At 38.9% G+C, this 13,952-nt stretch overlaps 1 protein-coding gene across 12 annotated transcripts in view; it reads left to right on the forward strand.

Moving 5' to 3' along the window:
* Positions 1-13,952, forward strand: part of ablim1a (actin binding LIM protein 1a) — a 54,370-nt gene that overhangs the window by 29,957 nt on the left and 10,461 nt on the right. For 8 of the 12 annotated variants that reach the window (XR_003594172.1, XR_003594173.1, XM_028007286.1 and 5 more), the window contains exons 3-16: positions 976-1,159; positions 2,469-2,578; positions 5,661-5,787; positions 5,890-5,983; positions 7,390-7,477; positions 8,174-8,238; positions 10,433-10,510; positions 10,622-10,780; positions 10,902-10,946; positions 11,100-11,135; positions 11,221-11,350; positions 12,185-12,304; positions 13,056-13,160; positions 13,493-13,540. Coding sequence is in view for 10 of the 12 variants with exons in the window: in XM_028007286.1 (XP_027863087.1) it covers positions 976-1,159; positions 2,469-2,578; positions 5,661-5,787; positions 5,890-5,983; positions 7,390-7,477; positions 8,174-8,238; positions 10,433-10,510; positions 10,622-10,780; positions 10,902-10,946; positions 11,100-11,135; positions 11,221-11,350; positions 12,185-12,304; positions 13,056-13,160; positions 13,493-13,540 (1,389 nt within the window). In the remaining 2 variants the exon portion in view is untranslated. Of the gene's footprint in view, positions 1-975; positions 1,160-2,468; positions 2,579-5,660; positions 5,788-5,889; positions 5,984-6,017; positions 6,137-7,389; positions 7,478-8,173; positions 8,239-10,432; positions 10,511-10,621; positions 10,781-10,901; positions 10,947-11,099; positions 11,136-11,220; positions 11,351-12,184; positions 12,305-13,055; positions 13,161-13,492; positions 13,541-13,952 lie in introns of those variants that run through there. The other 4 variants (XM_028007283.1, XM_028007287.1, XM_028007289.1 and 1 more) reach the window with 4 other exon arrangements.

The raw sequence follows: 13,952 nt of genomic DNA on the forward strand, positions 1-13,952 counted from the left end.
AAAGTGGAAACAGCCGGAGCTCAAAGTCTGAAGCCACCACGTCTCTGGCGCTGGTTTTCTTTTGAACTCAGTTATGTCAGTAATCTCATCATCTCTGGACTCTAATGCAATTAAAGATGATTCCTTTCGTCACCCTCTCCATTCATCCTCAGGACTTAGTGTTGTCCGTTTACATAAGAATGATATTTAACATTAAGCGGTCCACAAAGGTTTTAAAATTACAGGTCTATAAATGAAGCACATGGGTCATGATGGAAGCTTTTGTTGAATCTTCACTAATTTTCTGACCAATAGAAAACTACTTGTTAAAAGTTTATTAAAAACTGAAAAGCCTTTTATCAGCCACCAAAACCAAACCCGACTAAAGTTGTAACTAAATGTGTAAGTTGTGGTGAAATTTATTTTACCTCTAAATCTTCAAATGCTTATAATAAACTGTTTTGAAATTTTATTTAATTGCTTGAATTCAACATTTTCCTTCATTAAATGATTAGATCAGGGCAGATAAGTTACTTATTTTTACAAACTTGGAGCTGAATTCAAGATCACATCACATTTCTCATTCTTTGTCATCCTTCACATAACATCTCTAGTTATTTCAGTCTTTCATGTTTGTGCAGACTACAAGGTTATATTTGAATTGAAGGAAACTCGTTGGAGACTGAAGATTTGAGACATTATTCAAAACCAGTTATCAGCCAAACAAATCAATGTGACTTTCCTGAGCTAAATTATTAGTTCATGTTGTTTTAGTTGTGCCCTGATAATCAAAGGATTGAACACTTTTATGTTTTGCTTCCCACTGCAATACAGAAAGCAGTTAGATGTATTTTCCTGTGACCTTTTAGTCAGCAGCTATTTCACACACTGGGTGAGCCTCTCAACAAAGCCACCGGTGCATGGAGAGGTTGGGTGACTTTAATGAGAGATATTGGCAAAGGACTAAATGAGAACAAATGTATGTGTCATGTACAGTGTGCGGCTGTGACCTCGCCCAGGGGGGCTTCTTCATGAAGAATGGGGAATATCTGTGCATGCTCGACTACCAACGCATGCACGGCACCCGCTGCAACGGGTGCGGGGACTTTGTCGAGGGAGAAGTCGTCACCGCCCTGGGCAAAACTTACCATCCTTCCTGCTTCGTCTGCACCATCTGCAAGTAAGGCGTCTGCTAAAGCCATGACTTGAATATCTCTGCAAACGTAACGTGGATTTCAGAAACATTTCATATAGATTCCAGTTCAGTGAGAATCACATCATGCACAGCAGGGGCGTGTCTAGATTATTATTGTTTTTTTATTAAGGGGCCAGACAAGGGTGGCACGCTAAAATTTTTATTTCATCTAAATACACTGCAGACTTACAATGAACAGTGGAAGAAAACTTGAATTACATAACCATGTATTTACCCAAACAAAACACATGAATCTGTTTAGCGGGCTTATTTTCTTGTCACATGATTAGCCTGTTTAGCTTAGCATAGCTTAGCTAAACAGAAGAGTATACAACTCTTTTTTTTAAACGCCGTTGTGCTAGCTCTATTAAACTTATCAACTTAATGTCAAAATTACTGAACCGTTATCGATTACAAATTGCTGGTTAATTATCCCCTTTTCTCCTTTATGAAGATTTTTTTTCTTTTGTTTTTTGCAGTATGGAGGCTGCTTTTTATTTTTCTTATTAAACGTCATATACATCAACCTGCTAATGGGATTAGGCACAGAAATTAGTGACTTGGCTATTATCTCCTGGATTTTCATGTAAATGTTAAATAATATTTAATGTTGCATATAAAAAAAATTCAACAAAAAAGCATTTCTGTCATCTACTGACAGTGTAGGCGAAACACTGATCTGTACACAGTATTTATTTGTTTATATTGTACTTTATTTCAAACAAATGACATTACGTAGAAAGATCTTCAGCACAATAAGTATTATCAGATTAGTCTATAGAAAAAAAAATAAACAGAGGAATAATGTCATATAAATAATATAAAATAACCACAAACAGGTTTTCCAATCTATAAACTAAAGATAAAGTCAAGTAAGTTCAATAAATTTCTACGTAAATGAATAAAATAAAAATAATGCGCACCTTTTAGTCAATGAAAACATTTAATCAATGCACAGTACAAACTAATTGGCAGCTGTGGTGGGTGTGGTCAGGCAGGGTGACCAATCAGATTTCAAGGATAGCCGGTGACCACGCCCATGATGCACAGACTGATTTGTTGTGATGAACTAAAATGAGACTAGTGGGAATTCCAGTTGACAGCGTGCAGCAGCATGCCATGTGTCGTTTCTGTACGTTGTCTGACTGAATGTCCTACTCAGGCGCTCAGTGTTGACACACATCTTCATCAGAGAGCCCTGTCATCTTCAGCCCTGTAACCCATTACTAATAAGCTGTAACACTTGCCACGGGGCGACAACACCATGTTGTTTCTTTGACTTCATGTCTGACAGACGACCGTTCCCGGCCGGAGACAGGGTGACCTTCAACGGGAAGGACTGCCTGTGTCAGTACTGCGTCGAGCCCATGTCTCCTGGACCTAAGGACATCCTGGGCTCCAGCAGTAAGTAGCTATTGTTTTGCTTTATAAAAATACAGGAAGGAAATTAGCTTGGCAAAAGCTCATGTTTGGTTTCACTCGAGGCTGGAAAGCGTGGAGTAACTAGTGTGTTGCTCCATGACTTTTAATGTAGCTGTTTACCAATCTTTTTAACGGCTTTTCAGGCTATTACGAATTATTTACATGTCAATATCATGTAAATATTACATTTTGTTAAGGTAGTGGTAGGTCTTTATGAAGTTAAAGAAAAATGATATGGGTTTTCCCAATTTTAGCAACCATTGGTAAAGACTGGTAAAAAACTAAATGAAAAACATAAAACACAACAAATGGTAAGACAATTTCTATATTTTAGACGCCTTAATCTCAAGTATTCAATCGTATTGTTGACTGCAGATGTAGAGGTGTTATTTTTCTGGAAGGTGAACCTTCACTCTAGTGTCTATTCTTTCCCTGGCTCTAACAGGTTTTCTTCTGAAATTTCCCCACATTAACCTTCCTGCAGAAAAAAAGCATCCCAAAGCATGATGCAGCCACCACCATTTGTCGCAGTGGTGATATTGTACTCTGAGTGAAACGTAGTTTTAATTTTCGGCCAGGCATAATGTTTTACACAAAGGTCAAACAGTTAATTTATGGACTCATCTGACTAGAGCACCTGCTTCCACATGTCTACTGTCTCCTTCATGGCCTGTGGTAAACTGCAAATAGGTCTTCTTATGGTTCCTACTTTTTAAGCAATCGGCAATCACAATTAATCACAATTTATTCCTGACCAAATTTCTTCCTGGAAGACGATGGTTCCCCACTTTCCTTCCATTTTTGATAATGCATTGAATAGTTCTCAACCCAGTTTTAGTCTGTATTGCAATCTCTTTAGATGTTTTCTCTGATGAATGCCAATGATTTCACCCTTCTTAGACAGACTAACATCTTCTCCACAATCAACACGTTTTTTTTTACAAAGCTGTTTAAGAAGTGAGTTACTCTTTATCAGTAAGGGTTCAATAAGTTGTTGCCAGCTGTAAGATGACATATAGTAATTACCTAACAGAGAGAGAATCACAAAATGTGGAACAGTTTAAAGGGCATCAATATTTTGAGAGGCAATACAAATACAAGGGAGCGTGAAATGATTACAATTTTTAATCACAATTAACCGCAGGACTTCATGCAATTAAAAGGAATTAACCCGCATTCATTCACAAATTAAAAAGACGTTTTAGGAAGTTGAGGATTTTGTCCACACAAATATGATTAAAGTATTCGTAATCTCTAATTAGATGTCCAGATGGTTTTGGAATAATTGCTATTGGTTGTTCGCTGTGTTCATTATCATAGGAATAAAAATTAAAACCCATCTGATGAAGTCATAACGTTCCCTTTTTTTCAATACTTCCTACAGTAAAAAACCCACATATTTCTGTCTATTTATAAAAAAAATAAAAAGAGTAAAACATACAAGGAAGTGAATACTTTGTATAGTCACTGTAGACAACTTTCTTGAAAGTTTAAAATGGTGTAATTTTAGCAACAATCTGCAGTCATAAGCTGCTTATTCAGGCAATAAAAGACCAACTAAAGCCAAATGTTAAACAGATGTAAAGGAATCTTTTCCAGTCCACATAATATCCCAGAAAGTCTCCAGTAAATCCAAAGGAATGAGAGGAATGACAGAGGTCCACCTTTTCAAGGGGATCCTCCAGCTCTCTCTCTGCACAGCTCTTCTTTGTGTATAACACGAAGACAGGCATTGCTAAATAATTCATACCCATGCATTTCCTTCCCTCTGGAGCAGGGAACGCGTTGCCCTGAAATCCCCTCCTCTTCCAGCTTCTCCCTCCTGCTCGCCTCTCCCACCCCTGCTGGTCTCTCTGCTTGCGTTTGAAGAGCTTTTAGACAAGGTCACCTATAAATAAGGCATGCTGATTCTACTCGCGTCATCATCACAGCCTTGTTATGCCTTACAAAGTTATCCTCCTCTGTGCTTACAGTTGGCTCTGAGTTGTTCTATTTATTAAAGAAGAGATGGCAACCAACATTTTGCACTTGCACTGCCTCAAGAACCTACTTGGATATGGATGAAGCTTTCAGTCCTGAGTGTTGATAAGAAGGGGCAACTGTCAGACTGCTGCTAATTGCACTCTATCACCATCTAATGTCTCGGGTCAGAATTGACATGCTTGATCAATTTTTCAGCTCATGGAGCCGTGCTTTTACTTGAATCCAAACTTTTGTTTCTGGCACTGTCAATTTATTTTATAATTCAACCAAAATATTGCTCACTTAGTTAGAATATAGTCAATTTTTTTTATTTATTTCAATAACTGAATTAATTTTTAAAACTTACAGAATATACAGAGTTATCACACACAGAATTATATATTTTAAGTGTTTTGATAAATATAGCTAAATAAAAACTGAAATTCAGCAACACAGAAATTAAGCCAATTTCCTAGCCTAAAACTCACAGTGATACCTTCTTTATTAAAGCAAATTTTTTTACATTTGGCATCATGTGCGGGTACCAAGTCCTGCTGGGGAATGATATCAGCATTTCCGTTGTCAGTAAAAGTGAAAGTTTTGAAGTAGATGGCCACATTGACTTTGGAGTTTATAAAACACTGTAGACCAACACCAGGAGATGACTTTACTCCCTAAATCACCACAAATTTGTTGAGCAAGGAGGTGGTTTTCCTTCCAGCCGACTTTCCATTAACCTGCTTGGATGCAGCGTTTAGTGAACAACCAGTGACCCTTTGGTGCCTTAACCTCCTTGTGGAGGGTGACTGCCTATGGGGCACCTGTCAAGTCAGCAGTCTTTTTTATGACTGCCGTGGGCATAAGACGTATGGATAAGAAAAAGTATTTTATTTGTGTAATATTCTTCCTGCCTGATCAACTGAATTTATTAGCTGCAAGTCATAATCATCAAAATTAATAAAAAAGAAACACTTGACATAGATAATTGTATAAAATGTGCAAAATAGCTACATAATAAATGAGTTTCACTTTTTTATTGGCATTATTGACAGGAATTAACCTTTTGTATTAACTGCACTTTTTACTCCTTCTGCCTTCCTAGATTGCTCAGGATGTGGCCGCGACATCAAGAACGGTCAGGCTCTTCTGGCGCTGGACAGACAGTGGCATCTGGGCTGCTTTAAGTGTAAGGCCTGTGGCAAAGTGCTGACCGGGGAGTACATCAGCAAGTAAGCAGCTGGTCTCTCAACATGCCTCCTGCTCAGACCCAGCCGTGCATTGTGACAGTATGTCTGGATCCTGGATTGGATTTATCTCGCTCCTCTTTATAGGGATGGCGCCCCCTACTGCGAGAAGGACTACCAGATCCATTTTGGAGTTCAGTGTGAGGCGTGTCATCAGTTCATCACGGGGAAGGTGTTAGAGGTAAGAAACTGCACACGGAGCACACCCTGCATACGGCTGATAGGCTCCATACAAAAGGAAGATGTGTCCTTGTGCACTCTCTGTGCAGCCATCTATCATGGTTCTGGGAACAAATTATTAACCTCATCTTACTCCTTTGTGAGCCTGCCTAAGGTAAGAATACAAAGGCACAATGTTTTTACTTAAAACTGCTACAGGAATATTCTTGAACGTACATAATGTTGTTTGGAATATGCATATTTACATGTTTTGCACTGAAATAGATGGAGAATTTGCATATATTAAGCTGCTCTGCTTCCAGTATGAAATGTTGCACAGAGCAGAATTGTGAAATGTAGTTTGTAATCCCTGATGTGTAATCTCTTCAGCATCCATCCAAGCAGACTCTTTTACATGACTTTATGCATGTAAAATATTAATTCTTTGCAGATTTTGTAACTCCAGTGGCATGCACTCTACAAGTTTTCATTGCCACAAATTGCATAATTATTACATAAACCCACCCAACGAATGTCCTCTGACATTTAGGATGTGATTATTTATTAATTCTGTATGTCGTGCGACTCTTATGAAACTCTGGGCTTAAGCTTCATATGGTGTGAGCTGTGTTTGTGTAATTGTTAACATGTTTAGGCACCGACGATCTGTCTGCGCAGCAATAGTAACCCATCGGAGGCAAACAGGAGCACTTTATACTTTATGAAGCCACCACGATCATATAAGAAAAAGCAGTTCCTTATTCACAACATCAATTTTATTTTTATGCTGAAAAGGAAATTTGAGTCAGGCCATAAACTGGATAGCAATAGCACAGACAATTGAACTTTTTTATGCAGTAAAATGCAAATACTATGCATATCACTAAGTGGCCACTTGCAGGCTGAAATGTTACACAGAGTTGTTATCCTGCAGGCTGTATTTCATTTGGCTATTTATCATCCGTGGTCAAACTCGCACTAGCTTTTATAATGGAGCACTTTGCATGCAAAGTGCCACATCTGAGTGGAAGGAAATTTAGACTCTCCAGCTATCCTATCTTTTTATTGCGTTGCGTTTTGTAGGTTCGCTCAAAGCGGGTTTTTGAAAGGCAGGTTGACCGTCAAGTGGGTAGATGTCGTGGAGGTCACATTTTGAACAAAGTCAGCATTTTTGTGGGTCATCATTCTTGAGTGCAGTATGTAAAGTGATATTAATCATCCCCTTTAAAGGAAGTGTAATACATTAAGAGTAACCTGGATCTTGGAAGGAGGAAGAAATGTAACAGGAAGCAGGTGGAGCACCTGGCTTTATAGCCTGGAAGTCTCAGCTTGGCTTTCTGTAGGCTCCATTGATCTTCATTTCCATGTGAAGTCAAGTCTTTTTTTTTTGAGTTTTGTGTTTTGAGTTTTGTGCTCTGTATTTTTCAGGCAGGAGATAAACACTACCACCCCAGCTGTGCGAGATGCAGCAGGTGCAATCAGATGTTCACAGAGGGAGAAGAGATGTATCTGCAAGGTGAGTGTACCTAAATTTACTTTTGTGATCTCAGGTAAATCTTAGGTGAGCCACTAATACTGGGTTTGAAATAGGAAATAATACACATGCCTATAAATGTAAGAGGTTGTTTCATGTGATAGTTGTTACCTTTCCAGTTTCTCCAATAAGGATTAAGCTACAAATAATGCGATTCATTCTCCACATGCCTAATTTGTCTTATATTAACTTAAGTAGCATTTATCAACAAATTGGTAATTTAAAAATTAAAAGTGTATGTCCATATGGGTATATTTTATGCACATCTTTCTATCTCCACAAAGATTTTCCATTGATTTAAATGTATTTTTAATTAATTTATATAGGCTAAACCTAACCTAACCAACACCTGAAATTTCAGAGACAAATAAAGACAATTACAAAGTCGGCATTTTATCACCTGAAGAACATTTCTAAGGTCAAAGGACTAATATCCCAGCAAGATCTTGAGAAACTCATCCATACATTTATTTTTAGTCAAATAAAACACATGTGCAGCTATCAACAATTTTCCCACATAATTGTTGAAGGACGAATATTTGATCAACATTCTTGTCAGAATTTGTAGAGTTCATGAATATTGGTTCTTTTTTTGGCACAGATTTGGCTTTTAATGATGATTGATAATAATTATTTGAATTATGGGCTTACATAATTGCCTTCCATCTTGCTTCCAAGGCTCAACAGTGTGGCATCCTGGGTGCAAGAACACCACCAGAACAGAGGAGAGACACAGAGAACGGGTAGGAATTTGGGAATTATTTATATGCCACTTCCTGTTGCCTTTCTGTTTAGTCCTCTTGACATTATTTTCCAGGAAAAGGTAGAGATTAAGAATGTGTAACAAACTCAACCTGCTCTCTTGTCGTTCCCTGGATGGACTTGTTAAACTTTAACCGTCTGTGGTTAAAATAATTTGCCTGCTTGGGCACTGTCGAGGCTGTGTGCGTGTGTTTGTTTGTTCATATTTACATGTGGGTGGGTGTGTGTGTGTGTGTGAACTGGTCTTGGGCAGAAGAGGCACTGTGAACCCCCCCCCTCTCCCTTCCTCCACAGCTGTTGCCTCCGTCCCTCTTATTCCTCCAACAAACAGAAAGGCAGGTACTGTATTCAGTATTGGCTATCAGATGGCATCATTCTGTATTTCCACCACATACATTAAGGACCCAGATCACTACATACTGCCACCTGCTGGAGACAGCCTGCAGTGCCCGCTCTCTGGCTCAGCCATTCAGTGCAGACTTAACCTTCTTCACTTCTACGCTGCATGATGAGACAAAGAGGCACACATTTGGTGGAGGAGAAAACTTTTGAGTTTTGAGTAATTTTTTACAAAACCTCCATTTACCCAAAACTCATCTGATTCAGACCTGCTGCTGCCGCCGCCATTCAGCTTTCTCATCTCCAAGCATGAGGCTCTTTAGATCATCAAACCGCAGAGCTAAAGCACTCATTCACTTTGCAAAATTTGCAAATGAATGAACTAATCATGAGATGACATGTTAGTATTAAGTAGCTTAGGTTACTTTAAGACCAGAGTGCAGAAGACCAACTATTATGTCTTGCAACTTTTAAACACGTCCCAGCTGCAACACAGCTGAATCAAAACGTTGCAATGAACCATTCTTTAGATTCAGATGGGTTGGAGCAGAGATGCATTTGAAAGTTGCAGAATTGCAGCTCCCCAGGACTGGATTTGGACGACCTTGCTGTAAGATATAAGGTGGTTCCCCCTTCATTGCTCATTCAACTAGCCTAATGTGAACTGTTCAGGGGGATTGGATAATAATCTACAAGTGCATTCCAAAAAACTAGAACACCATTAAGACACCCAAAATTCAGTTTCTTAGAAAATTATAAATATCTCATTAGATCAACAAAACCATCAGTATAGAAATGTATTGTTACAGTAAAGCTATGGCTGACAAAGTCATGAGAAACTCTGGTAGCTTATGAGTTTTCAAGCAAGTACATTGTCAGAGGGCACGCCACAAAAGGTCATTGTTAAAGAAGATGGCTGTTAACAAACTGCAAAAAGCTTAGTGGAAGGAAAAGGTCTATTAAAGAAAGCTACACAAATAACAGGAACAGCTGAAGCATAGAGGGGATTGCAAAATAAGGTGATTCTAGAGTTTAGGGGAGATTAACAAGGTCCACCACACACATAAAAGACATTTACTACTACTGTCACATTCCTTATCTTAAGCCACTTCTGAATCAGAGACAATATCAAAAGTGTCTTACCTGGGCTAAATAGAAAACTAATTTGACTTTGTTTAGTGGACACCAGAACCAACAATGGAGATGAACTGAAGGCTATCAAGGCCACCTGGGCTTTCTTAATGCCTCAGCATATCTGATTGCATCCATGCCACGCTGCACTGATTCAGTAATTCATGCAAAAGGAGCCTCAGATACCACATAAACATTAAACTGCAAACATCTCTGATGCTTTTGCGCTTTTTTTCTACCACATGTTTTCTTCCACTAAACTTTCCTGTTAGTACGCTTGGACACAGCTCTCTGAGAACAGTGAACTTCTTTTGCAAAGACTTTTCGTGGCTTATTTTTCATGTGAGGGTGTCAATGAATGTCTATTGTATAACTGTTAAGATTCTGTGCTGCTGGTTTCGTTGTTCTGAAGTAATGTTTACATTTTCTGAGAAACTAAATTTTAGTTTTTCATTAGCTGTAAACCATAATCACTGAAATGATCAGAAGTAAATGCTTAAAATATGTCACCCTGTATGTGATGGACCTATATAGTATGTGAGTTTGACATTAATTCATTTGGTGAAGTAAATTAACTTTTCAGTGATATTCTAATGAATTGAAATGTAGTTGCATTTGCAGATTGCAGCTAGATGTGGATTGTGGTAAAAGAGTGACTTACAGATAGTTTTAAAAAAAATCTACTCATGTTTTTGTATTTCATAGCCTACGAGGTCGTCGTCTGAGAGCATTTGTTCCAGACCTGGTTCAAGCATACCTGGCTCACCGGGTCACACCATCTATGTGAGAACCTCCTGCTGACATGCTGTGCATGTCTAAATATATTTAGATAGAGTTTCAAATCTCAATAATCTCCCTTTATTCTTGTGTGTGTTTGCATATTTGTCTTCCTAGGCAAAAGTAGACAATGAGATCCTTGATTACAGAGACCTAGCTGCCATTCCAAAAGTCAAAGCCATTTATGACATTGAGCGCCCCGATCTTATCACGTACGAACCTATGTACACAACCGCCCTGGACGAGAAAGATGAGAGACGAGAGTGTGTGGGAGAGGTAAATACAATATCTGCATGCTTCTTCTTCTGCTAAATGCACACCAAAATATCTAGTACGCTGGTAAAGATGAGCAAAGAAATTAATTTTTTCCTTGAGACAACTGTTTTGTTTTGCTCAGCTCCACTCTGCTAGACGGGAGCGTTCCCCGATGCCCGATGATAAGGTAAGACATCTTCCAATGAACATTATTATGAACGTTATGAAATAATTACTCACTGAATGAAAAAGGAAATATAAATTATATTTATCCTTTGTTATAAAAAAACAAACAAAAAACAGCTGTTCTGAATCAGAACTGTTTGCTTTATTTTTCAAGTCGTCAAGAAACATGTCGCCAACCCCATCAGCTGAGGTGAGCCAGTCGTTTCCGTTCGCTCTGTGAATTACAATGTGAATGATCTCAATAAAACATTTCCCAATCTGTGCATGTGTGACAGAGTTTTTACGACAGGAGGGACCGCATTCTCCAAAGATCCACCAGTCAAGGCTCCATAGGGTCCCCGGTGTATAATCGCCATGGTTACACTCCCACCCTATCACGATCACCGCAGCATTTTCACAGACCTGGTGCGTACTCGAAGAGATTAGCATGTGGAGGTTTGGTCATGTTTTTGTTTTTTTTCTTTCAAAACAAATGATTTCAGGCTTATTATGACGTTTATCTTCTAGAAATTGATTCATGCTCACTTTCCTCATTGTGATGAAAAATTGGTTTGGTGGAATATCTCTTAAGGGTCAATATGTTACCTCTATTAGATAGTTGTTACCTCTGTTTGGAGATTCAGGAGCAATGAGTTAATGTAATTTCCAGTAATTAATATAAATAAATGTACAGTGGTGGGCACAGCAAACATAAAATGTTTTCTAAGTTAGCAAAATCACTAATGCGCTAAGTTAATAATCTAGTACTTTTCTTTCAATTCTATATTAAGGAACCATGCACTTAAAATAAGCTCCTATAACTTGCTGGAAAGTTACTTGTAAGTTAGTTTTGTTTTATTTCAAGTGCACTAAGTTATTTGCACTAGAAACTAGACCAAAAATCCTTGATAAGACTTTCTGTTTTTTTAGTACAATGGTAAAATTATTGGCACATTGTGAATGGGAAGGTTGGTTAGAGTGAAATGGCAACAGCATGAAGTAATGGTACAAACTAGGAAGGGGGCAAAATGGCCTACTACCTTTTAAGTTTAACACTTGTTTTTCCCCCCTACTTCTTACCTTTCACTTTGGGTGTCTTTTATTTCTTTTTCACATTTGATTCATGTATTTCTCCCCTTTCCTTTGGCCCCCTGCCGTCTCACTCTTTTACTTCCTCCTCCTCCTCCTCTTCCTCACATTGTCCACTTCTGCTGCCTGGCGCTGGGGTTTCTGCCCCACACCTTTCCTCCCTCCTTGCAGAAGCTCTGACAGGCATGCAGAAGCTCTGCTCCTCCCTGTGCAGTAACAGTGTGGGTTCCAGAAATAGTGACTCTCGTCCCACCTCCCCTTTCAGACACCACTTCCTGCCCCATAGCCAAGGTAAGGGGCCTAAGTCACGTGTCTGACGCCCAGTTTTGAAGCAACACGTCATTTCCATTCAGTCAGATGGCCGCCTCTCATCAGTGTGTCATCTGTCACCCGGATCCATCTCCATATCCCGTCAGAACCACACCTGTAGTTTGCCTTAAGAAGAGTACTGCCCTCCAGAAATATTCATTCATTCAGAACATTTTTTGATTTTGTCCCATTACAACCACAAAATTCAATGTGTTCAATTAGAACACAAGGAGGTACATAACATGCATGTTTTTTCAAACGTTTTGCAATATAAACTCTGAAAAGTGTGGCATGCAATTGCATTCAGCTTCACTTTTGCTCCCTAGGAAAAAGCAATGCAACCAGTTGCTCTCAGAAGACAGAGTGACTTATAAAAGCCTTGGAGGTTTGTTAGAGAACACGAGTCAGTTTGTGGCTTGAATATGAGAAAATGTGGAAAATTTCACAGGGCACAAATATTTCTCCCCTCTACTATGAAGGTTAGCTGCTGCTTGCTGTGAGGAATTAGTTTCTTGAATAAAAGCTCCTATGATTAACCTAGATTATTTTCCGTCTCCAGAGCACTTTATCTGTTAGTTTGAGCTGCATCTGTTCAACTCCATCAATTGGGTTTTCCAGAATGCGTCTTGTTCATCCAGCATCCCCTCACCTGGTCCTTTTGGCCCCTGTGTGTTGCGCAATTCAGACTTCAGTGAACCTGCTCATGTTCTGTTCTTGGTTCTTCTCACTGGAGGCCCCGACCCACCGAGTGGCCGGAGTTCCCCCCTGCCGCTCAGGCCCGACAGCCGGCCGGTCACCCCGCCTCTCTCTCAGACCCCTAAACATTTCCACGTCCCAGGTAGGAGCTGGAGCGCACCCTGTCACTGCTCGTCCTGTTGACTCTCTTTGCATTTCTGTTATGTCTGTTATGTCTCAATTGGTTTGTTTCTTTCTGTCTCTCTCTACACCATAAAGGATCCGCTTTTAGACCTACAGCCACAAAATATGTATAAAAAAATAAAGTTGGCTTATAAACATGATATACAAGTGCAGATGTCTTGTGTTTTTGCTTTTTTGTCTTACTCAAATGTATCAGCTCATCCAACAATTTTAATACCAGGCAAAAATAATTTAAGTAAATACAAAAAGCAGTTTTCTAAGTGAAGTTTTTCTGTTTTTATTTGCTTTCAGATCAGGGGATCAACATCTACAGAAAACCACCCATCTACAAACTTCACGGTAACTTTCTGCCTAATTCAGGATTTGTTTTGCAGAATAATAATTCAAGAAAATTGAAAATTCCTTACTGAGTGATTATTAAAACAGAAATGTTTTTAATAGTTGTGATTCCCATTCCTGGATATGTTCTATCTAAGCGCTAAGGAGTAAATAAAAATGCAAACAATTTCGAGTATTAAATTAAAAAAAAAATTAAAAAAAACATTTTTGGATGTTGGAGAAAAAATCTCAACTGAACCCAGTTGACTCAGTGTGGTCATCTAATCATAGTCACCTTCAGTGTCAGTGTGATGTTTGAAGTCTGTCTCTAATCTTTTTCTGTCTGTAGTTTGCTTCTACACTGCACTTTGTCCATGTCAACAAGTTCTGAAAATGGTGTGATTGTGGCTCGGATAAGACAATGTGCAAAACT

The sequence above is a fragment of the Xiphophorus couchianus genome, chromosome 22, assembly GCF_001444195.1.
Source record: "Xiphophorus couchianus chromosome 22, X_couchianus-1.0, whole genome shotgun sequence".
Lineage (NCBI taxonomy): Eukaryota > Metazoa > Chordata > Actinopteri > Cyprinodontiformes > Poeciliidae > Xiphophorus > Xiphophorus couchianus.